Source organism: Equus asinus, chromosome 7 (assembly GCF_041296235.1).
Source record: "Equus asinus isolate D_3611 breed Donkey chromosome 7, EquAss-T2T_v2, whole genome shotgun sequence".
Classification (NCBI taxonomy): domain Eukaryota; kingdom Metazoa; phylum Chordata; class Mammalia; order Perissodactyla; family Equidae; genus Equus; species Equus asinus.
The window spans coordinates 29,082,615-29,109,220 of record NC_091796.1 but is presented as its reverse complement, the minus strand read 5'-3'; the positions used below and the strand labels follow the sequence as shown (position 1 = coordinate 29,109,220).

General features: G+C 40.4%; 1 protein-coding gene across 2 annotated transcripts in view; it reads right to left on the bottom strand.

Moving 5' to 3' along the window:
• Nucleotides 1–26,606, bottom strand: part of EPG5 (ectopic P-granules 5 autophagy tethering factor) — a 108,920-nt gene that overhangs the window by 59,997 nt on the left and 22,317 nt on the right. For both annotated transcript variants that reach the window (XM_044774662.2, XM_044774663.2), the window contains exons 9-20: nt 25,988–26,138; nt 22,763–22,918; nt 20,055–20,212; nt 18,520–18,674; nt 16,159–16,299; nt 11,133–11,297; nt 8,999–9,118; nt 8,102–8,361; nt 4,485–4,625; nt 1,549–1,693; nt 1,135–1,332; nt 661–771 (exon numbers count right to left, since the gene is read on the bottom strand). In XM_044774662.2, the coding sequence (XP_044630597.1) occupies nt 661–771; nt 1,135–1,332; nt 1,549–1,693; nt 4,485–4,625; nt 8,102–8,361; nt 8,999–9,118; nt 11,133–11,297; nt 16,159–16,299; nt 18,520–18,674; nt 20,055–20,212; nt 22,763–22,918; nt 25,988–26,138 (1,901 nt within the window). The remainder of the gene's footprint in view (nt 1–660; nt 772–1,134; nt 1,333–1,548; nt 1,694–4,484; nt 4,626–8,101; nt 8,362–8,998; nt 9,119–11,132; nt 11,298–16,158; nt 16,300–18,519; nt 18,675–20,054; nt 20,213–22,762; nt 22,919–25,987; nt 26,139–26,606) is intronic.

The following is a 26,606-nucleotide window of genomic DNA, read 5'->3' as shown; positions in this document are numbered from 1 at the left end:
GTTGGTTTCAGCTGGATCACAGGAGGTAAGACTGTGATAGATGGCTGAAGGATGTTACTACTAGTTTAAGTGACGAAACAAAAATATCATGTGACAGAGAAAGTCTGAGAGGTGGTATTAATGATGAAAATAATGCTGCTGCTGATGACAATAATAATAACAGCCAACACCTAGTGAGCATTGACTACATGCTAAGCACTGTTCTAATGCTTTACATGTTGGTGCAATCATTATTCCCACTTGACAGGTGAGGAGACTGAGGACAGAGAGGTAAACAAGCTGCCCAAGGCACAATGCTGGCAAATGGCAGAACCAAGATTGAACCCTGGCCCGCATGGCTCCAGCATCCACTCTTAATCACTCTGCCATGCTCCTGGGCAGGCTGTGCAGTCAGGCAGACAGAGTCTGATCATGAGCCATCTGATCCCGAGCCAGCCACTTAACTCCATGAAACCTCAGTTCATTCCTCTGTGAAACAGGAATAGCAATGCAGCAACCTCAGCAGAGGGCTATTGTGAGGATTAAATGAAAAAGTACTCTTATAGATAGTGAGTGCTAAATAAACATTAGTTATTTCAGGCTATTAGTAATGTATTAGTAAGGATGCTAACAATATTACAGTTCACAAGGATAACAAATGGTCCTCAGTGGGTTTCCTACCTGAGTGGGCGTGGCCAAACCCTCCACGAAGGAAGGAGTGATGTTGCCCGCCACGATCCAGCTCACCAAAGAAGAGAGCAGACTCCGGTCACAGTGGTAACCCAAAGCATTCTACACAGGAAAGATGTGGAGCAGAGAGAGGAGGAGGCTTTAAAAAAAACCTTATCAATGACCTTTTCAAGAATATCAGCAATTATCTCACCACTATGGAAGATTCTGCTAAGACCAGCAACGATAGTCCCAGGCAGTGCACCAGAGCCAAATATAATGAGCAGCTCCTCTTGGGGAGCCCCTTCCTTGGGCTCTACGAGGATCTGTGCTAGCAGACCATGGTTATTGAGATAAGTCACTGTTAACGCAAAGTTTAAAAAAGGCAGTGGCCACAGTGTAGTCCTGAGGACTATGCATTTGGGGGAACCTTTTTAGAAGGCTATCTAGCCAATGACCATAAGATAAACTCTCTAACAGGCTTACCTTATGTTGCTGGTAGAGTAATTTCTGCACACAGTCTTCCTGCATCAGCTGAAAAGCTGTTTTACACAAGTGATCCATGAGGAAGAGGATGGGTTGTTCTCGGTACCAAAGATGTTGGCTGATAAGAGCCTGAACCCAGAACTCCAATATGGCAACGGGGCCCACTTCATTGGGCTGAGTGCTGACAGATATGTGGGCCTGTGGAGAAAGGGCTCAGGTGATGGGAAAGTTATAACCTGCCTCCCATTTTTAAAACGCCAATAAAATAATACCTCCCTCCACTACAAAATTCAAATCTATTGACTTTCTTGGCCAAAAGCAGTGTGACAAGCGCTTTGAAATGACCAAACACACAGATGTGCTAGCACTAGGGGTGTCTGGGAAGATGAGCAAGCGGCTGACTAGGGCCCTGACCTGGATCATGCTGTTGAGAAGCTTCACGTTGTCCCCATGGCTGGCTCCCGTCAGGTGTTGTGCCACCTTGTGGGTGACCTGCTGTGTGACACCCTGAGGGACACCGCTGTCCAAGTGTAGGAACAGGAGGAGGTGTGACAGAAACCTGCCAAGCACACAGGACAACACAACTTTACCTTCCAATCAGAAGTCAACAGAATTTCCAGTGGCTAATTACTTATGAGGAAACAAAAATATTAAAGTAGTCACATTTTTAGACCAAAGCTCTATTTAGGGATTCTGATAAATCTTCAGGAATTTCAGAAGAATAAATTTTCTAATTAAGTGTGGGTTAGAAGAAATTCTATCTACCTGCAGAAGTGTAGTGAACAGATCTAGGGCACAAAAACACATGCAAGTTAAAGAGAATGAGAGGAAAAACACCCAAAAGCACCCTTTATCCCCGCCACACTCCCAACTCCCACTAGGAAAGCAGACATGTTTATAGAATCATTCCACAATCTCATACTGGGAGTCAACTTCACACAAGGTGGCATACGGGACACTAGGGGGATAAGACCACAATTAAGTCATGGGCGTTCCATGGGTACGCTGGGCTCCCTGCTCTCTCAGGGCCTTTGCTTCTGCTGTGTTTTCTGCCTAAAACATTCCCCTACCCCTAACCTGGCAGACTCCTACTCAACTCACATCCCATCTGCAACGTCCCTTCCTCACAGAAGACGTCCTGACCCCTCCCCACCACCTAAAATACGTCTAACCCATTAACCTCTCTCATAGCACCCTGCCGCTTCCTTCATGGTCCTTAAACCTGGTAACTACACTGAGAGTGGTATAACTTCCTGTGTGCCTGAGGGCAAAGCCTGGTGGGCTCTGCTCCCCACCATACACAGACGGTGGCAGCATACAGCAGGAATCAATAAGCAGTTGTTAGTGGTGGATGAAGGTGCTTCCTATTTCACAGGAGACACAACACAGGCCCAAACCAGGCCCAACTCCCACTCTGGTATAAAGGAAGATATGACAGGAAAAGTACCAATAAAGTGCTGTAAGAGTTCAAGGACAGAGCTAGTGCAGGCATTAGTGGGGTATGTGGAGATACTGAGGAGGAAGAATTTGAAATAGAGCCTAGAAAGAGTCACCATTACTCAAACTTTAACAATTAGAGAAAAAGAATATAGAAACCATTCAATCTTATCTTTTAAAAACAACAAAATCTAAAGACAATTTATTAAAACTGTGCCAGACACTTGTACTCTATACATGGTACTTAATCCTTACACCCAGCCTGTGTGGGAGGGGGTATTATCCCATTACAAATGAAAGAACAGAGGCTCTGAAAAGTTAAGGAACTCACCTGTATTCACACATTAGTAAAAAAAAAAGGTTCCCAGGCCCTGGCCCATTCCTACTAAAGTACAATCTCCAGGGGAGGAGCCTGGGAATCGGTATGCCGTCACTCATGCTCTTTCCAAGCCCAGCCCCCTCCAGAACTTCCTCTCACCCCCCTACAATACTGAAAAAGCCCTGCCTTCCCCAGTCCTCTCCACTGGCCCAACGTCTACATGCACTTGGAAGCTCAATTAGAAACCCAGCTCTTCCACAGTCATATTCTTGGGCCATTTGTAGCTTCTGTTTACCATGCATCCTCTCTCTCTCCCTTCTGGTCACTGCACACCCTTTCACTAAGGGAACTGTCCTTCCCTCAAGCCACAGTTTTGGGAGTGAGGAGCTCTCAATACAGAGTCCTTGTACACCCTCTTCTCAGGACTGGAAATCCCACTGGACATAGTGATAGGCTCAGGGAGAGCCTATGACTAAGTCAGACCAATCAGGAATCATTATAAGGAATAATGAGAAAGAAAAACATTTGCCTTTTCCATAGGAAACTAGGATGGTGCCTAGTTCTCTCTGTAACCATGCACTTTTATTCCCCTGGAAAAAGTAAACGTACAGAGAAGGTCTGCAAGAGAGAGGGGCAGGGTCAAGGGAACTGGGAGGGAGAAGAAACAGAGCGAAGGAGAAACACTAATCCAGGTCTCTCCACTTTGGCACTACTGACACTTTGGGCTGGCTAATTCTTCATTGTGAGGGGCTCTCCGGTGCATTGTAGGATGTTTAGCACTGTCCCTGGCCTCTACCCACTAAACAGCAGTAGCAACCTCCCCCAACCCTCCCTCGAATCATCCCACTCCCCTCACCAGGATGTGACAACCAACATCATCTCTAGACATCACCAAATGCCCCCTGAAAAGGATCGAGTCACCCCTGTTGAGAACCACTTTAGAGTGACCTAACATTCTCAGGAGCCTTCTTCCCAATCACATGAGCCAATACATTCCCTTCTTGGTGAAACTAGTGCATGCTGGGTTTTCATCACGCGCAGTTAATTCCCTCCCTCCCCAAGCAGCTATTTCTTTTACCATAAATTCTATAAATTTTTACCATACAATGCAAATGCAATCTATACACCATAGCATGGCCTTGCCAATATTTTGCTTCATAACTTTGTTGTTACCTCAAAAGTCCTATTTTCTCAAAATTATAAATGTCTCATGTGATGAGCACCTTCCTATCTATCTCACCTGTTTGTAACACTGCACTATGTACACTGCAGGCAATTAAAAGCAATGTGTTTTGCTACTGTTACAATGGCAAACCATTTGCTGCTCAATGTCAGAAGCACTATTCCCAGACTTTCGTGGAAACACACTGGTCTTCTAATACTACCAAGCTATAAGCAATCCAAAATTAAATGAGAAAGGGAAATATCTTTCATGATAATAAAACTAGAATCATTAGAATCATTGCTCAACAACCTGCATTCTAAACTGGGCAGCAAGTTTTCAGCCTCATAAAAAATACACTATTGCAATATCATTCCCTATTTTACTTGAGAAACCAGAAGATTTGCACTCGCTGGGCTGTTTTCTACTTACTGCTCATTCTTCAGAAGGTAATACTGGCAAGGGTAGAACAAGGGCAGAATCTTATCGAGGACATGCACCACTGTTCTCAAATGCCTCGACTGGACCAGAATTCCCAACAGTGGGATGCCTTCTGCACAGAACTTCTCGACGCTATGGGAAAAGAAAAAGGCAATGACCATACATGGTAGCTGCTTCATAAAATGATGTTCTTCCAGTGAGCTATCAGCCTATATGCTGCCAGGATTATCTCAGGTCTCCAACACATTTTTGTATATCCAAACTTCACACAGAAATACTAGAATCAGAACTCTGGAAGTACAAAGGAACTTAATAATTCACCTATATTTTCATAGATGAGAATAAGTATTGTGCCCAAATTCATATAATTTTCTAGCGTAGCGTCAAAGTGAGAATGCAGGTTTGCAAATTTCTAGACCAGAGTGCTTGCCACCACCCCATTTTGTTTCTCAAACGTTATTTCTGCTAACAGTCATGGGGCTCTCATTGTCTGCATATTCCCACAAGGTATTACAGCAAAGAGAAGACTCAAAAGTGAGCTCGATCACCAGTACAAATGGCAAATTCTTCTGAAACCAATGTGACATAAGAACTTACTTATTCTTTGACTCACTTCAGAGAATCTATCCTTAAGAAATAATCTCAAATATGTGAAAAAAAAAAACACACAACAGATGATCCATGTAAAGATGCACTTTTCAGGGGCCAGCCCCGTGGCCGAGTGGTTAAGTTCATGCGCTCTGCTTTGGCGGCCCAGGGTTTCACCAGTTCGAATCCTGGGCGAGGACATGGCACAGCTCATCAAGCTACGCTGAGGTGGCATCCCACATGCCACAACTGGAAGGACCCACAACTAAAAATACACAACTATGTACCGGGTGCTCTGGGGAGAAAAAGAAAAAAAATCTTTAAAAAAAAATGCACTTTGCAGAATTATTTATAATTGCGAACTCAGAGGCAAACATGATTAACGTAAATTTTGGAAAATTCCATTCAATGGGAATATTATTGCATCATTTTAAAATGATGCATATGATAGCCAAGGACAACATGGAAAAATACTTCTGCTTTAATGATACTGGAAAAAAAGAAACCATAAAATTTTACACTTCTGATTACAACTACTAGTAAGAGTTATATACAGGAAAAAACACAGGGACGATGTCATGCCAAAATGCTCCTTGTGTTGGGGTGGCACAAGTAAGTGACTTTTTCTCCCATTTTGCTAATTCTACAGTTTGGTTATGTTACTTTAATTCCAGGGTAAAAAATCATTTCAAAAAATAAAAGTAATAGCACAAAGATTATGCCATAGAGAAATGTTTACAATATTAGAGGTGAAAAACAAAGGAATTATAAAATTATACATACATTATAGCTCTATAAAAGATCAAAGGAAAAAATATACAGGAAAAAAAAGCAATGTTTCATTAGGGTGAGGAAGATCCTGGGTGATTTTTTGACTACTGCTCTCTGCACTGTCTGCGATGTTACATTCAGGTACAACTTATGCCCCTGCATACTCTGTCCCGCACCCCAAGCCCACTCATGAGATTGTTTTTAGTTAGTTCTAGTATAGAGACATCCCCGACGACCACAGTGGAGTTCAGTCCCTTAGAGAAACACTTACTCTCACCCTCACTCCCATTCAGGACTCAGCAATCAGCAGCAAATATTTATGTTTAAGGAAGCCCAAGAGCAGTATGAGAGAATAAGGAGCTACAGTCCCAGAATGAAAACAAGAAATCAGAGAAATCATGAAACAAGTTCTGAGCACTACACTCAAAGAATCCACATGTGCAGACGCTGTTTTAAACATGTTAAATGTATTACAACCTAAGCCTCATAAAGTAAAATCCGATACTACTATTATTCCCATTTTAGAGATGAAGAACCTGTGGTAGGGGAAACTGAATGACACTAGAGCTACTGGAAACAATGTAACAAGTCCCTTCCAAAGGGCCCATATAACATCTCTCCTCTTCCTTGCAGGTCAGTTCTACCCTCTGCCACCTGGCTTTCAAATTTGTCCATAATTTGGCCCTACCGACCTACCTGATCACCTCCATTCGCCAACACAAACCACGGGCTTCAGTCAGGAGTATTTCCTCATCTCTTCCCCTCCCCCCTCAGACACCTGGTGCTCCTTCCCACATTCAAGCAATGAAATACCTAAGTACAAGTTCTGGAGATTAGATGACAAGACAATGCCCCTACCTTCAAGAAACATGCAGTCCACAAGGAGAAGGAGTGATAAACTGTCACACTACAATACAGTAAGCACGCGGCTCAGAACACACAGGTGCTGTAGTCGGGCAGTGGACGACCCTTGGCTGAATCTTCAACACTGTGGGCACTAATCGCACAGAGAAGGTGAGCGTCCTTAACCTAGGATGTCTTCTCTAATTAAGACTCCTCTCCAAAGCTCAGTGCCTCCATGAAGGGATCCAGCTCTAGTGATCTCTCCTTCCTTGAAATTCCTTCTGCTCATACTCTTGAATGGCTCTCAATCTAGGCTGTACATCAGAATAATGTGGAGAACCGGCCGCCAGACCTATTAGATCAGGATTCTCACCACCTTCCCTGCACAGGTGTCTTTAGAATTACTCCAAAAGTGACTCTAAAAAGCAGCCAGGGTCGAGAACCACTGCTCTACTCATATCACCCAGCCCATGATGATATCTTTAGTACTGCTAATTGCTGTATGTCTACCATCTCCCCTAAACTGTCAACAACCTGATGGCAGCTATCTAACAATTCCATCTCTCCAACTTGACAGCATAAGGCTGAACTCTAACAGCTGACAGGACAACTGGCATCCCACCGAAAATGTACTTAATGTGGAATAAGATGTTGAAATGAGGATGCTAAAAGGGTGTTTCAGTGAGTCTAAAATGCAAGAACCAGAAAGCATAGGTCAAAGAGGTTTTAGAAAAATGGATAGGCTAATAATACATTGTAGGAAAATGATCTTTAAAGAAAAGGATTTTTAACCAACTAAGAATTCATTCATTCATTCATTCATTCGTTTACTTAGTGCACCAGATACAGTCTTCAGCACTAGGGATAAAATGGTAACACAAGACAAACATGGTTCCTGAGTCCTAACTTCAGAAATTCCTGATAAGATTAAACAGACAACTACAATACAGTGTAATAAATGCTCCAGTGGAAGAAAGAGAGACAGCTATGGGCACATACCAGAGAGGCATGTGACCTGATCAGGCACTGCATTCCCCTGGTCAGATTTAGTCCTTAAGCTGAAAAGCCTGAATTAGGTGTCATCACTTTAAACAAAATTCAGTACAGGTGACCATTTATTTTTATTTGATCATTATTCTAAGGAAGAACATACATCTACTGCCGACATGAAAATTCTACTCTGGGTAACTCTCTTCACAATATAACAAGGTGATTTTCTGGTATAAATGTGTCTTATATGAATTTGGGCAGCATTTCCTCTTGATAAGCTATTCAAGGCTTATGATTTGGCCCTGATTAACCTCCAGGTTGAGGGAGGCCTCAGACTTTGGGCTGTGAAAGATGAGCTTCTAGAATCACTGACTACAAGGATCAGCACCCCTAGAGGTTCAGCCCAAACACCATACCTGTGTCCTACGACCGTCATAGCTAAAGCCAGATAACAGCCAATGGGCATGCCCGCCTTAACAGCCTTCAAGAGAGGATGAAACGTGGGTGACTCTGTCATGTCAGGCACAGTGCTGCAGAAGGGAACAGCTGGGCAATTCTGCTGTGTTCCATAATCATTTTTGTGCAGTTTTAACCTCAAGATCAAGTTCCAGGCCCATTGGTTAAATGAGGTCTCAGGTGTCTCTCCGTAACGAACAATACTGGCCAAATATGAAACCTAAAACAATTATTTCTTTTAAACCACATTAGTCACATACAAATTAAATCAGTAAGCTCACCCACCCATTTCCTTTTGTGATCAACCACGCCCTCAAAAGAGAGGACCTGCTGCTTACTGGTACTCAGTGTTTGTAGGACTAAACTAAAGCAATTTCTCACTCACAACTGGCCACTTCTGCTTACTTGCTAGTCACTGTGTAAACACGAACTGACTCAGCTCAAGCAAAAGACTAACAATGTAAAAGCTGGTACACAACAAATGGTGTGCTGGTAAATAAGTCTACCAGCCAGTTGGGGTGTGGAGGCTCACTTACAGCATCTGCCAATTTTGGTGGTGTAAAAACTCCCACCATGGTCAATATCAAGCTACCAACAGGTTAACAACCTGAGATGGAGCCAGTACAAGCCTGCTCCAGCACACAGTTGCAGCTCAACTCAAATTGCACAATTATTAAAATGGTCATATGCGGACCACTTCTTAAATAAAAATCTTTATCCAACCACAGAACTCAAGTTCAATATCCTAAATTGCCAGTAATGCTCTTGGGAAATCTAAGGGTAAATACTGAAACTTTATCCACCCCAGCCATTTATAATAAAGATTTATGTTCTCAATACAAAAGAGAAGGAAATACCTGCTTCATACTTTCAGAAAGAAGTCCAGCATACGGCTTCTGTGCAAGGTATTTCTGATATGCTTCAAGAATCATTAAAGCCACTTCGGCATGGACTGCTTGATCCAGATGCAGGGTACCCTTTTAAGAAGAAAAATAATCTCTAACATGCCATCTTGATTTTTTTTTACCTTTGAACTAAAAGACCAAGTAGAATAGTAAAAAAAAAAAAAAAAAGAAAGGATCGTGGATGCAGAAGCTAAATTTTCCAAAAATCACATCCCTTAACAATGAAGTTATAAAATGACAACAGGAAAAAAAAATTGAAATCTTAAAGAACCATTACACTGCATCTAGACAGGTCTGAACCTGAGTCACTCAGGACCCCAGCCACAAAAGCTATCTTTGAATGTAAAACCCCCACCCTAGTAGCTCTATAAATACTTGGAGTTATAAGTTTAAAGGCATTGCTACAAACTAGGAAGATGTTTAATTACTGTTAATTAAACAGGAAGATACTGAATAATTTAAGTGTACATTCCCTTTTCTTATTCTATCAGTGAAAATATATAAGATTCTCAACAATACAAGTAAAATATTCCTTCAGGAGCTTGAAGTCGCCTATCGAATTTCCCAGCAAATCTTCCTCTGGAACCCAAAGAAATACATTCCTTAACCCTCTCACAGAAGGTGACTTTCCTAACTCTAATAAAAGATCAAGGAGACTCTCAGAGAGGAGTCTTCATGCATCTCTCCGGGCGGAGGGGACTGGGAAGTTCTGTTCATAAGTCAGAGAATACGAAGGCGGAGAACAGTCCCCCACAGCGCTCACCCACCAGTGCTTGAGTAAGAGAAGACCCAGACGAACCCGTGGGGAGACGCAGGTGGAAAGGGACACCCCGGGAGAAAAGCTCCCTAGGTTCAGTTTTATCTTTACAACCAGGGGTCATGTTCATGCAAACCTCATAAGACGGCTGTGAGGACAAAATGATTTGCTCAGAACAAAAGCTAGCAGAAAGCTGGAGAGGGCCAAGTATTCTCCCATTTTCCCTTTAAAATGTTTAAATATTTTGATCAAGGGGCTAACTAATAAGGCCCAGGGTACAGAGGCAAGAAAGTTTTAACAGTCAAAATCACAAACATGGCATCTTCGGAGACACATCATAGGCAGCAAACTCTTAATAATAAACTATTATTAATAAAAACTACCACCAAGTACTTCACGTGTGCCAAGAACTGTTCTACGTGTTTTATATGTCCTAACTTGCTGAATCTTTGCAACAACCCTATGAAGTAAGCCTATTAATATCAATGCTTACAGATGAGCAACTGAGGCCCAGAGAGTTCAGGAAGCTTGCTCAGGGTGACCTAGCCAGGAGGTGGCAAAGCTGGGATCAGAACCCAGGCAGGCCGGCTCCAAGCTCAGGCTCTTAAGCAATGCACAGTGTTTCAGAGTCAAATTTGGCAGTGACATGCAAGGTAAAATGCAGAAGGAAGAGGAACCAGAGGCAGGAGAGGCAATCAGGAGGAACTGCAGTCAACAGCCAGAGATGAAACAACAGATACAAACAGCCTACGGAAAAACGGAAGAATTTTCAATGTGGAACAAGTTATCTTCATTTAGAGGATGCTCACTCGGCAAAACAGAATTAAAGAGAAGATCCTAACCTCTGAAACAGCTAAAAGAATTTGCAAACTTTGCAAACGATACTCGGAAGCGTTAATGCTTTAAGGAAAGTTTCTTTAAAACTGATGTATGTAGCTTGTCTTTTCATTTTGTTCACTGTTTCCTTGGACCTTGAGGGTATGATGTTAAGCGAAATAAGCCAGAGAAAGACAAATATTGCATGATTTCACTCATATGTGGAAGATAACAAATACATGGACAAAGAGAACAGATCAGTGGTTACCAGAGGGGAAAAGGGCTGGGGGATGGGCAAAAGGGGTAAGGGGCACATATGCATGGTGACAGACAAAAATTAGACTACTTGTGGTGAGCATGATGAAATCTATTCAGAAACTGATAAATAATAATGTACACCCAAAATTACACAATGTCATAAACGATTATGACCTCAATAAAATTACTGGGGGAAAAAAAACAAACTGATGTATGTAGAACCTCCAGTCGCTAGGGAATAGTTTTAACACATACCTGTTCACCAAATCCCCAATTTAGTCCTTCTAGAATCACACAGGCTAATTTATTCTTCACAGTTGTCAGGTTATAATTCAATAACCAATCCCGAATCACAGCTATCTCAGAAGCAGATGGTCGCCAAAGATATAAAGGCAGTTCTTTAAACAAGTATAAAGAAACCTTATTTAAAAGAAAATGATAATAATTAAAATCAAAACTTAAAAGACAATCCTATATTACTACAATATTACATTATTAAACTGCTTGCAAACATTTTTCTCCAAAAGGAAGTAGGGTTTGTTAGATTTTTAGACGAAAATAGACACCATGGACAGCCAAATGAAATGAATATTAGAACTGAAGGTACAACAAAAGCACATTTTGCTATTCTTTGTAAAGCTCAATCTTTTCTTACATGTCAGTTGGTATACTTCCACTTAAGGAAACCACCATATCAAGACCCAACACCATACCAAGACCCAAATTTAAAGTCATGATGAATGAAGAGACAGTCATTCACTTTACAAATCATTACAAACGGATTTACCACTTTAAACAGTTCTTTCTTCTATTTAAGAAGATATTTTTAAGAAGATATTTTTCTTCTATTTAAGAAGATTTAATTAAGATATTTAAGAAATATCTATTAGTTTCCAAGCAATCAGGGGAGGAGGAACAAGGAGTGGATAGAGGTAAAGATGAAACAAGATCAACCAAGAGTTGGTTACTACTGAAACTGGATGGTGGATACCAAGGGATTCATTATTATATGTATTTGGAAGACTCTGTAATAAAGTTTTTTTAAATCCTGTTTACAAAAAGTCTATAGCATCACTTTTTAAATAACATCTATGTGTGCAAATTAAGATAAATCTGGGTTCACTTAATACAGTTTACTTTAAAGGAGACTGATCAGAAGACAATTTATTTTATAATGTCTAGAACAGTGGTGTCCAAAGGAAATATAATGCACCACATATGTAATTTTAATTTTTTATAGTTGCATTTTTTAAGTCAAACGAAACAAGTAAAATTAATATTAATAATATATTTCATTTAATCCAATAAGTCCAAAATATTATCAACAGGTAATCACTACAAAAAATTATTGAGATGTTGCATTATTTTGTTCATACTAACTCTCTGAAACCCAGTGAGTATGTACACTTACGGTGCATCTCAATTTGGACTCGCCACATTTCAAAGGCTCTACAGACAACACAGGTCTAGAATATACATACTAGCATTTTTCAGGTTCCTGCACTGCTCCAAATTGGAGGCAAAACAAAATATGAAAGAACAGTAGAAAGAATAGATTTTAAAAAGAATTTTCCATTCTTTTGGGAGTGTGTGCATTTAATTAAATTTTCATGAGGATTTGTTAATAAATGTCTTGAATATCCTGAATAAAACGGTAAAATAGTAATTTTAAAAATAGAAAAATCCTGGGGCTGGCCCCATGGCCGAGTGGTTAAGTTCGCGAGCTCTGCTGCAGGTGGCCCAGTGTTTCGTTGGTTCGAATCCTGGGCGCGGACATGGCACTGCTCATCAAACCACGCTGAGGCAGCGTCCCACATGCCACAACTAGAAGGACCCACAACAAAGAATATACAACTATGTACCGGGGGGCTTTAGGGAGAAAAAGGAAAAAAATAAAATCTTCAAAAAAAAAAAAAAGAAAAAAGAAAAATCCTACTTTACCCTGTATCAGAAAAAAAGAGCAAAATAATGGTACTAGAACAATAAGTATAGCAATGAGATCTATCCAGAAAAGCATCTATCCCAGCTACATAAATAATGGTCTAGCATACAACTGCCCACCAAGAATGAAAGTGGGGCTATCATGAAAGACCCCAGGGACATTAAAATGCTAACATGGGAATATTATCAACAACTCTATGCCAATAAATTCAATTCATTAGATGAAACGAAAAAATCCCTTTAAAAACAAAATAAAAATACAAATCTGAACAGTCCTATATCTGTTTAACAAATTCAATTTGTTATCAAAAGCCTTCCCACAAAGAATACTCTAGGCTCAGATGATTTCACTGATAAACTCTATCAAACATTCAAGGAAGAATTAATAGCAATCTTACAAAAACTCTTTCATAAAACAGAAGAGGAGGGAATGCTCCCCAACTAATGTTATGAGGCCAACATAACTCTAAAACCAAAACTTAACAAAGACATAACAAGAAAATAAAATTATAGGTCAATATCCCTCATATATATATACATATATATATATATATATATATGCAAAAATCCTCAACAAAAAATATTATCAAATTGAATCCATCATTACATACAAAGATGATCAATTGGTTTCTATTCCAGGAAACAATGATGGTTTGACACTGGAAAACAGTCAATTATAATTCACTACACTAACAGAAAAAAAGATAAAAATCATAAGATCATCTCAATGGATGCAAAAAAACTACTGAATACCCATTCACAAAAAAACTCAGCAAACTGGAAATAGGAACTTCCTCAGCCTAATATAAAGCATCAATGAAAAACCTACAGCTAACATTATACTTAATGGTGAACTTCTGAACTTCTTTCCACTATGATAAGGAACAAAGAAGTGTCTACTCTCTCTACTTCTATTCAATATTGTAATGAAGGACCCAGTCAACGCAATAAGGCAAGAAAAAGAAATGACTAGAAAGGAAGAATCCTAATAAGAATGCTCAACAAAACAGGACTTAAAAGAGTGTATTTTTAAATATATGTATGCTTTTACTGAAAGTCAAAAGAACAATAATTTTACCTGACAAGGATATTAGGAAGATACACGGATTTCACTAACAAAAGTAGAATGTGTCCTCTGAATGAGCCCATCTTTGAAATTATAAAATAGGCCAAGAGAAACATATGATATCAATTTGCAGGTTGTCATCCAAACATATCTCTTAAGTTCTACACTTTGGGATCTCCCAAAAGGCTTGGTCTTTATCAAGAACTATTCCTAACCCAGAGGAATCCCCACACATTTAAAGCACATAGGATGTGCCCTCTCAAGACAGGCCTCTAGAACAGGAAGTTATCTTCAGACACACCCCAAATGTATCAGTGAATGTTTTGGGCCCTAGGGCACAACTCATTTCAAGGCTCTGGGGCTAGGGTCTGACTCCAAACCAGCCCAAGGTCACAGTAAAAATATTCAAAGCATCTGAAGGCCACTATGGAAAACAGTATAGTGGTTCCACAAAACATTAAAAATAAAATTACCATACAATCCAGGAATTCCACTGCTGGGTACAGACCCAAAAGAACCGAAAGCAAAGTCTCAAAGAGATATTTGTACACTCACGTTCACAGCAGCACTATTCACAACAGCCAAAATCCAAGCAATCCAAGTGTCCATCAACGGATGAATGGATAAACAAAAGTAAATACATACAGTAGAATATTAATAAGGCTTAAAAAGGAAGGAAATTCTGACATATGCTACAATACGCAAGAACACTGAGGACATTATGTTCAGTGAAATAAGCCAGTCACGAAAGTATAATACTGTATGATTTCACTTATGTGAGGTAACTAGAGTTGTCCAACTCACAGAGACAGAAAGTAGAAGTTTGGCTGCCAGGGGCTGGAGGGTGGGCAATGGAGGGAATGGGGAATTATTGTTTAACAGGTACAGAGTTTCAGTTCTGTAAGAAGAGAAGAGTTCTGTGGATGAATGACAGTGATGGTAGGTCTCAAAACAATGTGAATGTACTTAATGCCACTGAACTATATACTTAAAATTGGTTAAGATAGTATATTTTACATTGTGTATAATTTACCAAAATTACATTTTTTAATGTTAAAAAAGTACCATGTACTTTTCCAAGGAAAGCAGGATATATCATTTATTCATTAGGAAAACGTATGTCTCATAAACCAATCTTTCATTGGAATCTGCCCCCTTATGAATGTGACGAAGCAATGATAGTTACCAGTCATCTATCCTACAGGGATGATACAGTGACCATAAAACCTAAGGGCCCTTTACAAATATAGGCCCATAAAAAAATACTATCACTTTAAACACTCCTCTTGAAGTTATAACACGTGACTATCTGCCATCAGAAAAACTCACACACTGCAGCCTTATTATAGATGATGAAGAAAATCTTCATTAAGTATACATTTTTTTTAAATAGCACATCCATACAATGGAATACTATTTGGCCATAAAAAGGAATGAAGTACTCATACATGGTACAACATGGATGAACCTTGAAAACATTACACTATGTAAAAGAAGCCAGTCACAAAAGGCCAAATATTGTATGATTCCATTTATATTAAATGTCCAGAACAGTCAACTCTGCAGAGACAGAAAAGAGAGTATAGGTTGCTTAGGGCTGGAGGGCATGGAGGGACAGAGGGTGATAGCTAAAGGGTCTGTGGTTTCTTTTTGAGGTGATAAAAGTGTTCTAAAATTGACTGTGGGGATAGTTGTACATATCCATGAATATACTAAAAAGCATTGACTTGAACACTTTAAATAGATGAACTGTATGGTATGTGCATTATATCTCAATAAAGCTGTTTTTAAAATCTACATAAAGACTACAAAAGAGTGTGACAAATGACAAAAATAAATGTATGTGTCTTGCTCAACTTAAATCACTACTTTTAATTTTGGTTTTGGTTGATTTAAATAGGGCCTTCTTTCTTAATCAGAGTTGTTTCTTCCAAGTATAAAATATAAGAATTATGAAAGCCAAACAAAATTATGAAATAAAAACTATTAATTAACTATAGGCTATAATTAAAGTAAATACCTGTTATTGAAAGAGGTAGGAAAGTCAGTTTGAGGAGATTAAAGAGACACAGTCACAGCTTTGTTAAGCAGCAGCTAACCCCAAGCAGGCATGGAGAAGAGCACAGAGCCTGGGACACAATAAACATTCTCTTCACCCTGTTGAGCCTGTGACTCCACTCCCAACAACCTTACTATTTTTCTCATTGCTCCATTAACTCCAGGATTTAGAAGGAAAAAAAAAGCAAAACAAATAAACAAAATCAGTTCTCTTACCATTCCAACCTGGTCAATGGTGTCTTGAACTCTATCCAGTAGGACAGAAATTATCTCAGGGTGAACAGCTGTGATGGCCCCTAAAAGCTCTCGACCAACCTTTGAAAAAGTCTCTCTGGTCGACAGGGTGACGTAAGATACCTAAAAGTGGGAGGAGGTAGAGATGGCACTTTCAATACCAATTAGCAGTCAAAACATATTTCCATAATTTATTTAGGATATTTTCAAGTTAAGTAGAAAGAATCTCACATTAAGCCTTGGTTCACACTACGTTCAAAAAGATGTCAGAACTTCAGAGAGCTAACTGCCCACCCTGAGGCTGGAAGGTGGGAGGAGAAGGAATGGAGGGAAAAGGCAACTATGTAACAACAACTTCAAGTGCTGGATTCAGGCAGTATATCCCAAAGTCTGTTAGTAGCAATAATATACAGTCGTGTGACACACAATGACATTTCAGTCAAGGATGGATCGCATATACAACGGTGGTCCCATACGATTAGTACCACATAGCCTAGGTGTATAATAGGCTAGACCATCTAGATTTGCATAAGTACATTCTATGACGTCCATATAACAACGAAATAATTGCTAACAATGCACTTCTCAGAAGGTGTCCCTGCCATTAAGTGATGTGTGACTGTAGTCCCTTTGGTGTAAAAACTTTTCTAAATTTGAGGAAATAACTGAAATGATGAAAGTCAGAATGTATTTCAGGAAAATATTTATTTTCTCCCACAAAATAAGATTCCCAACTACAAGAGCTTCTAAAATATCAATGTTTACAAACTCCTCTTGAACAATGTCTTCCAAAATCCACTGATGCCAATGGCTAACATTTTTCTTAAAAAAATACAGAGGAACAGCACAGAAAAATAACTGAATGAAACAGAATAGAAAAATGTGTGAGTGCATCCCAGTAAGATTAAGTATTGCTTTAATTTCACATGTGTGTGTGCGTGCACACACACACGCACACACACACAGAAGAATGCAGAAAGAATGCAGTAAAGAATGCAGTAAAGAATTTTTTTTTTCAGGGAGGAAGACTGGCCCTGAGCTAACATCCATTGCCAATCCTCCTCTTTTTTTTGGAGGAAGATTGTCACTGAGCTAACATCTGTGCCAATCATTCTCTATTTTGTACATGGGACGCCATCAAGCATGGTTTGATGAGCCGTGTGTAGGTCCACGCCTGGGATCTGAACCGGTGAACCCTGGGCCACCGACATGGAGTGCGTGAACTTAACTACTACACCACCAGGCCAGCCCCCAGAATGCAATTTTTACTGTGAGTGCTGATTAAAACACTTGAAACATTATTCAAGAGCATAAATATTACTTTAGCAACAGATCTTGAGATGCCACTTAATGTTAAATGTATGGTAAATGTATGTTAAAATATATATTCTCCCCCTAATATTTTCAGACCATGAAGATAGTCTGGAATCCTAGATCCACCTAGGCATTAACCTCACACATGGTTACAAAGTACAAGTATAGGAACGGCTTAATAGAGTATGTGATCTTGGAAAAGCACTTTAGATGATGCAGTTCTGTCATGCTCCAACTGGAGTACTGGGGGAAGGATGATAAACTCAGGGAATCTTCTTTGAACATAATTTTACTTGAGTTTACTTGAATAGTTTGGAGGAAACATTTCTATGAAGATAAACAGACAAATGACAGCCTAAATTGAAAATGTGCATAGTTTTTAAAATATACAAAAACTGCAAGAGAGTTTTGATAACCACTTTAGGTTATATCCCTAGATGCTGAGGGGTCCAAAGTTCACTCTCCTTCACCATTAAGGTTGGCGCAGTGAAAAAAGCAAGGACCTCATTCTAGCTTGTCATTTTATAGACAAAGAAACTGAAGCCCAAAGTGGCAAAGGATCTCTTCTGATGTGAGATGGGCAATTCACAGCAGAGTTCAAAGAAACCCAGGTCTTCCAGTTCGAGGTTCAGTATTCTTTCCACCACCTCATTTAGACTGGCTTTGAAGCAAGGTTTGCACGATACTGGCAAGGTCTGAGGAGGGGAGGGAGAGTTAGGGGAAGGGATGTGGGAAACGAAGGACAGTATAAAAACTACGAATGTCAGGAGGCCGCGCCACATTGTCTATTCCTTACCAAAACTCATGCATCAAACGTCAAGACATATTAGGGCAAATGGAACGGGGATGATTCATATTTTCAAGATTCCTTATAGCAAAATGACATTCCTCTGATTCTCCATCTCCTTCCATGAGCGCAAACAGTATAATGTAGTCACATTTTTTTAAAAGCAATCCCAAAAGAATCAACGGATGGACAATCTAAAAGAAAATATTTTTTAGTTGATTTCTAAAATGTAATATTCTAACCTCATATATCTCCAGAAGAATAATTTTTATGAAGTCTTCATCCACATTGGTTCTTCTGGCTTGAGCCATCTGAGCAAATGTAGTCAGAAGGCAAATCTCTTCCGAGCTATTCATGGAAGAAAGACACTTCTCAAAGTTCACAAAATGTTCTGGGTCTGCAAGTTCACATCAAGAACGTTAAAATGGGGAAAAAATAAATATATATCACTTTAATTACTGTTCCAGAGATAAAGAAGATATACAATTAAAAGACACGTAGAAATATTTAAAGATATAAAAGGTCTTTCTTTGTTCCAGAATGGACTTCTACAGGCATCAGGAAGAAGGTTGGGCCAGATGAAATTCCAACTCTAAATATAATACAGACTCAGGTGACATGTAACATCTCCAAGCCTCACTTTCCTCATCTGTCTCAAAAGGTTTTGTTTTTTTTTTTTAAAGATTGGCACCTTAGCTAACATCTGTTGCCAATCTTTTTTCTTCTTCTTCTTCTTCTTCTTCTTCTTCTCCCCAAAGCCCCCCAGTACGTAGTTGTATATTCTAGTTTTAGGTCCTTCTGGCTCTGCTATGTGGGATGCTGCATCGGCATGGCTTGACGAGCAGTGCTATGTCTGCACCCAGGATCTGAACCAGCAAAATCCTAGGCTGCCAAAGTGGAGCGTGCAAACTCAACCACTCGGCCATGGGGCCGGCCCCTCAAAAGGTTATTTAAGATCAAACGACATGTCATCAGTGAAGCGTTTTGTCAACTGCAAAGCACTACTACTTTTACTGGATGAGAAGTCATCAAAGGTACACTTGAAGCTACTTGGTAATTGTCAGCCAAATGAATGACAATCTTCCAAATGAAAACTGCTAAGACTGCAAACTACTCAGCACAAACACAGCATTCCAAACAAAAGAGATCTGCTTATAAATGAAATTCTGGCACAAGAAATTAGTGATAACCATGACTGAAATTCTGATAGAGGTATATAATATGTTTTGCCTATTTCTCAGAGGATGCTGTGTGAGCAATATTACATTTTGGCACGTGGGGGCAGGACTGACAAATAGCTTTGCCGTACATGACGGAAAACTAAACGTTGCAAAGGCAAAGTTACAGAAAGTGGATAACAAAGAGTCTCTTTAAAAACTATATTCCCCTGATGGAACTTCTCACAGTGAGAAGGCAACAAGCCAACACTTCTTTCCATGTGTTTACACATTTGAGAAATCAAAAGTAGTCCATCAAACTTCCTGTACTTTCAAAGTAGCTCCAGGGGGCATTTACCAACACAATTTTCATTTCCCATCCCCAAATTGGGTTTGTAATAGAAATTACCATCCAGAGTAATTCAAGAATAATGAAAATTAGAATTAACATTCTAACAAGTCAAAACAAAGTAATCTCTCGAATTTCAAAATTATTACACGTGAGTAGAGAGTCAAAGATTCTCTCTTAGTCCTTCTAAAAGAAAAAAGAATAAAGCCGGGAAGAGAAGAGGGCACACAAGAGCGGAAACACGGATGAGCACAGCGTGGCGAGGCCGTACCTTGGAGCTGCCTCTTGCACTCAGCAGGCGGGAGGCTGGTGCAGAGCTTCTCCAGACTCCCGCTCTCCGCCTGGTGCATGAGGTAGAAGAGCTTCCAGAGCATCTGGACCGACAGCGTCCCGAAGGGCATTTCCGACATAAACAGCCAAATGCCAAGTCTGCATGTTTTAAAAAGAGCAGGAAGAATTTCATGTATCAGTCAACTTCACCACCCTGAGAAAGCAGACAAACCTTCAGCTATGACAGAAAAAAAAATTCTGACGTCATACTACAGCAATTTTCCTAACATGCTTTAGTCATAAACGTGTCAACGATGGAAAACAATAAGAGCAAATACTCACAACGCACTTAGTCTGTGCCAGGCACTGTTCTAAATCGCCTATCATATATATCATCTCATTCCATCCTCACTAAATCCAAGGCAAGTACTATTACTGATATTATCCCCACCTGATACATGAGGCTGCTAAGGCACAGAAAGGGTAGTAAGAGGCAGAGCTGGGTTTTGAACTGAAGATCCTTTTAAGACCGGGGTGACAGAGAGGTCACTTAGATGTGGATGTACATGTCTACACACGTGTACAGGTACATGTGTGCACACAGAGACATGTGCGGTGGGTGGGAGGGGAATCAAAACCCTCCAGCGATTCCTCCTTCATCACCGAATGAAGTTCAAACCCCTCAGCCCTGCATTCAAAGGCTTCCGCAATACGGCTCAGACCCGCATTTCCAATCAGCGCCCTCTCCACATTCAAAATATTAGACCATTCCTGGAGAAGCCTGGAGAGAACCCCCTCCCTCCAAGCTGCCATCCCTCCACTTGTGAAGCCCTCCCCGATGTCCTCCTCAACGCTATCACAAAATCCATCCCTACCTGACTTGGGCATGATGGTACCCTTTCCCTTTATCAGTGATTCTCACACTCTAATAGGCAGAAAAATCACCTGGAGACCTTATGGAAAATGCAGAGTCCCAAGGCCCACTCACAGAGATTCTGATTTTGTAGGTGACACCTGGGGTCCACAAATTTGCACTTTTTACAGTCACCCCAGATGATTCAGACTCAAGTGGTCCTTACACCACACAGTGAGAAACCCCTCAAGTTACTGTTATTTATGTACACAGACTCGCCACAGCAATATGAAAGCAGAAACCAGTTTTATTTATTTTTGTATAAACCATCATGTAACCTAGAGTCTTATATTTTAATTATCCAGTACCTAAACCAGTATCTTGAAAATAATCAACACTCAATAAATGCTTATTAAAATTTTGTTATATAAATTTTATCTCAAAAAAATCTAAAAAAAGCCAAGGCAGCACTCAAAACTGTTGCTGTATTTTGGGCAAAACTACAAAGTGAACAATTACAAATAAACAAGGCTTAAGAGAAAAAGGGAAATTAAGCAGTGCACGCCTAACTCACGTCTATGGGCCACCAGGCCACTAGTGGCCCAGACCACCACCAACCTAGGCTCTGAAAAACAAAAGCCAGACTCCTAACTCCTGAGCAAGACTCTGGCTTCAGTGGGCAGAGCTACTGCACTGACTTCCGGCAGGGTTCTGTACAGGATCTGGTGCACCTCATGAGAATACCAAATTTATGGACACTATGGAGTGAGTAACAAGAGTAGTCGAAAGATAAATTTCTAAGCTCATGTTCTATTTATCTTAGACCCATGCCTTCTGAGTGCCTAAAAGTAGTTAAGACTTAGTCGAGTAGTCCTGATCTTTGTCTAAGTGAGCGGTTAGACTTCAAATGTAAGTGGTAGTTGTTCTTTTGTGGTTTCAGGACCTGAAGTCTTTTATGATTTAAAAAGCATTTCCACATATTACTACATTTCATCCTCGGAACATATCCAAGAGGTTGATGGAAAGGTAGTATCATTAACATCATCTCCATTTTATAAATGAAGAGAGTGAGACCACGAGTATTAAGCGACTTGCCCAAGGTAACAGACCAAGACTCAAACCCACTACACAACACACAATAAATAATGGGCTGTGGCCAAGGAGCCCATGGCAGACGGAATGTAGACCGCTCAGAAGGAGGCAAAGGTGAGGGAGAGCTGGCAGTTCATGAGCGCAGCTGGGTGCGGTTGGAGGCTGGCAAACGTCTGCTAGCAGAGAGCACAATGCTGTCGCAGCAGAACTCAGTCCTACAGTTGGCCAGAAGCTTGGGAAAGACAGTACATGGTGCACTGCTGGGCACCTGCCTATGCCTCAAACGTATCATAGTGCTGTTAGCAGCAGCAAAGACAGAGTGATAAGAAGACAGTGTTTACACAGCCAAGACAGGGGACCAGGACCCATGACAGTCCTAGACCTTAAACCCTCAAAGTAAGACAACATGAACAATAAAATCGGCAAATCAGTTGTATCGCGTACTGAGTGCCTACTCTGCCTCTCTGTAGGCACCAGAGATGGGTATGAAACAGAATTCCTCTCCTGCTTAAGGCTATCCCAAAAGTTCAGGGGTGGCAAAACTGAGATATCAGAATTGGATTATTTCAAGACTGAAAGAAACCTGAAAGAGAGATCGTTTCAGTTAATACTACAGATAAGGAAACTAAAGCCCATGAATTTGCCGAAGAAATAGATGAAATAGACTAAGACATTGATATGAGATCTACTTTAGTCAATGACTTTTACACCAATCCTTCTCACTAGTCAGGGGGCCATTTCCCAACAACTATCATGCTTCTTACCGTTTGGCTTTCAGCACATGTAGGACAGCTCTCAAAAACAGCTCATCAAATTCAACCTGTAGTTTCTCCACGGAGTAGGGCTGCAGGGCCAATCCCAAGCCTTGATTGTGGCTCACGTACTGTGCCCAATGGTCACTCACATAACCAAGGGTCATCCTGAGCATGAGGAAAGACAATATAGCACCTTTCATTAATGTACTCAATATGGGCACCTTTATATTACATTTGAAGCATCAATTTATTCAATATGTATTTACTGAACACCTACTATCTTCTACGTTCTGAAGGGAATTCAATGGGGAAAAACCCTACCCTCATGGAGCTTCTATTTAGTGGAGGGCAAACAGACAATAAACAAAATAAAGTACAATATATAGTCTGTCACACAAAATATATAAGTGACATTGAGAAAAACAAGAGAAGGGAATAAAGTTTCTCTGGAGTTGGTGAGAGGAGAGGCCATTGTAAGGGGTTTGGCTGGAGTAGGAAAGGTCCACTGAGGAGGGTCATGTGAGCGAAGACCAGAAGTCGTCAGACCGGTATCTAAGAGAAGGGCATCCAGGTAGAAGAAACAGCCAGTGGGAAGGCTCCAAGGTGTTCAGTATGTTGGAGGAAAAGCAAGGCAGCCAGGGTGCTAAAGCAAGGTAAGAGAGGGGGAGATCAGCTGGAGAAGAAATCACAAGTGACAGGGAACCAGACCATGCAGGCCCTTAGGCCACTGTGCAGACTGTGGCTTTCACTCTGAATGTGACTGGGAGCAGTAGGGTCAGGAGCAGGAAGAGACATGAAGTGACTTGCTATTTACAGGAAACACTGGCTGATGTGAGAATAAGCTAGGGGGCAGGGAGCAAGAGCAAAAGCAGGAAGATAACTCAGGAGGCTACTGTGATAATTAGGGAGAAAGAACAAAGAATGAACTAGGATGGCAGCAGTGAAGGTGGCGAGAAGAAGTGGATTCTGGAAACGGCATGTTTCACTGATTCAAGAGAATGCACCTCTTTCACACTTTAATCTCTGCAATTGGAATATATGTTAAAATTGACAACGTGCCATAACATGGCAGCATTTTTTATTCTTTGTGGCACACAAATGCATCTTCAGAATAGGTGGTATCTTAGATTTGATGAAAGATGGTGTTTCAAAGGTAGAGATGACAGAATTGGCTGTTAGATTGGATGTGGGGTATAAGAGAGAAAAGTCAGGGATGACACAAGGTGTTCTGGCCTGAGCAACCAGAAGAATAAAGCTGCCACTTACTGACATTGGGAGGAGCAGTTTGGGAGGCGGGAAGAGTGAGTTCACTTTGGGAACATTAAATTGCAATGTTCGTGAGTCATCCAAGTGGAGGTGCTGAGTTAGTAGCTTATGAGAGAGGTATGGGCTGGAAATATAACTCTGAGAATTGTAATGGTTACTGAGATGATATTTAAAGACATGAGAATGGGCGAGATCCAAAGAAGCAACTTCAGATAAAGTGAAGAGGTCCAGGCACTGAGCCCTGAGGCACTCCAACACTAAGAAGTTCGGGAGGTGAGAACGAAACAACCAAGGGGGCAGAAAATGAATAACCAGGGAAATAGAGGAGAAACCAGGCAAATGTGGTATCCTGGAAACCAAGTAAAGGAAAAATTTTTTGAGGAGAAAGTGATGAAGTATGAGAAAGGCTGCTATGTGAACTATGTGAAAGATGTAAAGCAGGATGAAGACTTAGAATTGGCCACTGAATTAGTAGCACAAAGTTCATTAGCAACTTTCATTCTTAAGAGCTGTCTGGATAGTGCTGGGGGGAAAATCTGATTGTGGAGAGCTCAAGTGCAAATGGAGAGAAAAAACCGGAACCAAAAGATGACCCAAGGAGAGTGAACTTGCAGAAAACTGTTCTACAAGCGGAAAGTATGAGAAGAATCTGTGATAGATACAAAGAGAAGTAAGCAGATGGAAAACAAAGAAAGAATAATCAGGGGCCAGCCCTGCGGCTGAGTGGTTAAGTTCACGTGCACCACTTTGGCGGCCCAGGACTTCACTGCTTCAGATCCTGGGCACGGACATGGCACTGCTCATCAGGCCATGCTGAGGCGGTGTCCCACATAGCACAACCAGAAGGACCTACAACTAGAATACACAACTATGTACTGGGGGGCTTTGGGGAGAAGAAGGAGAAAAAAAAAGATTGGCAGCAGATGTTAGCTCAGGTGCTAATCTTTAAAAGAAAAGAATTATATTTACCAAGCAGAATCAGAAAATGAATGTCTGAACTTCTGATAACAGATAGGCTTTTAGCTTCTAAGAAATTACTCTCCAAGTTACCAGCCATCCCTCCTCCCATCATCTCATTTTCATTACCTTCTACCGAAGGCTTTCTCTAGACCTCAAAAGTAACCCCCAGCCTTTCAGGGCATCCTGTAATCATTTACCTGGCTTTATAAAGCTGATGAATATACATCTAAAATAAGTTAATAAAAATCAATTTTGTTTTGGAAACAACAGTGAGGAGGAGGAGAAGTTTTGCAGTTTTTTGGAGGAAAGGGACGTTGGAAGAAATAACAACATATTTATATTCTGTAGGGAATGACCAGTAAAGACACAAAAATCGATGATGCAGAAAAGAGAATATAAAATTAATTCAACAAAAAGCAGCACAAATTCTCAAAATGTATTCATACCTGATAATAAAAACATAAACCCACTTCTCACTCAAATAAATGATAATGCTTTCTCAGCTCAAATACAGTAGCCACTGAAGTCTTCGCAGCTTTCTTTAAATGGTATTTAACAGAAATTAGAATAAGAATAAGTAAGACAGAAAACAAGGAAACAATGATACAAAGAGCTATTGCCAATTTGCCATAACTAAGAGACAATTTCCAGGCAAACGCTATGAGAAAGAAGAAAAGAGAGAGCAAAGGAAGGGGAAAGAGCCTGGTTTTTCCTTGACCAAGTTCAGTTTCTCTGGCCAAGTTCAACCCAGCAGCTGCTCTGAGGATCCCGACTCCAAGAACAATTACCATCTAGCAAATGAGTTAAATTTGAGATAATTAGCCAAATACTCTGAATGGAAGCATTTACAGAATTCCCATCTGTTAGATGGTGAAAAACAAAATTCTTACTTTTACGATAAATAAGAACTGAAACATACACCAAAATGTCCATCATCCCAGTCATGCAGTATCTGTGTCCGACCAGGGTGAAAACAAGTAGAAATAGATGTACCAACAGCTGTATTACCTGATCATGTAACCAATTCGCTTCACAAACTGCCTATAGCGTGCTCTATTAAAGGTTTCTAACCCCACAGCCAGAAGTTCCACTAATGAGTTAGCAAAGGCAAAAATTTTCATCATCTCCTGAGGTCTTGTTGTTTCAGGTAAATAATCGCCTAGAAGTTAATCAGAAAAAAGGAAAAAATTACAATTACAACAGGAAAACACTGAAGGATACAGGTGGCAATACCTCAATGAGGAACAAAGCCAAGGTGAAGAACTAACAATCCCCATGGCTCTGGCTCCTATGTCAACATGAAACGGGAAACCTGAGACAGAGCACAAAATTAAAACAATTTATGAAAGCTGGGCAATGTCAAGCTAGTGAGTCTTTTTGCATTTAAGCACTCAGCAGGAAATTACAAGCACAAGAAAAAGGAAGGAAGCCTCATCAAGGTGTGATGCAATCATCTCTCTAGAATGGCCAGGTACAGGGGAACCTGAATCAGCAGCCTGCACTAGTTGTCTTTTTTATTTTTCACTTGAGGAAAATTAGCCCTTAGCTAACATCTGTGCCAATCTTTCTCTATTTTGTATGTGGGTCACTGCCACAGCATAGCTGACAAGTGGTGTAGGTCCGTACC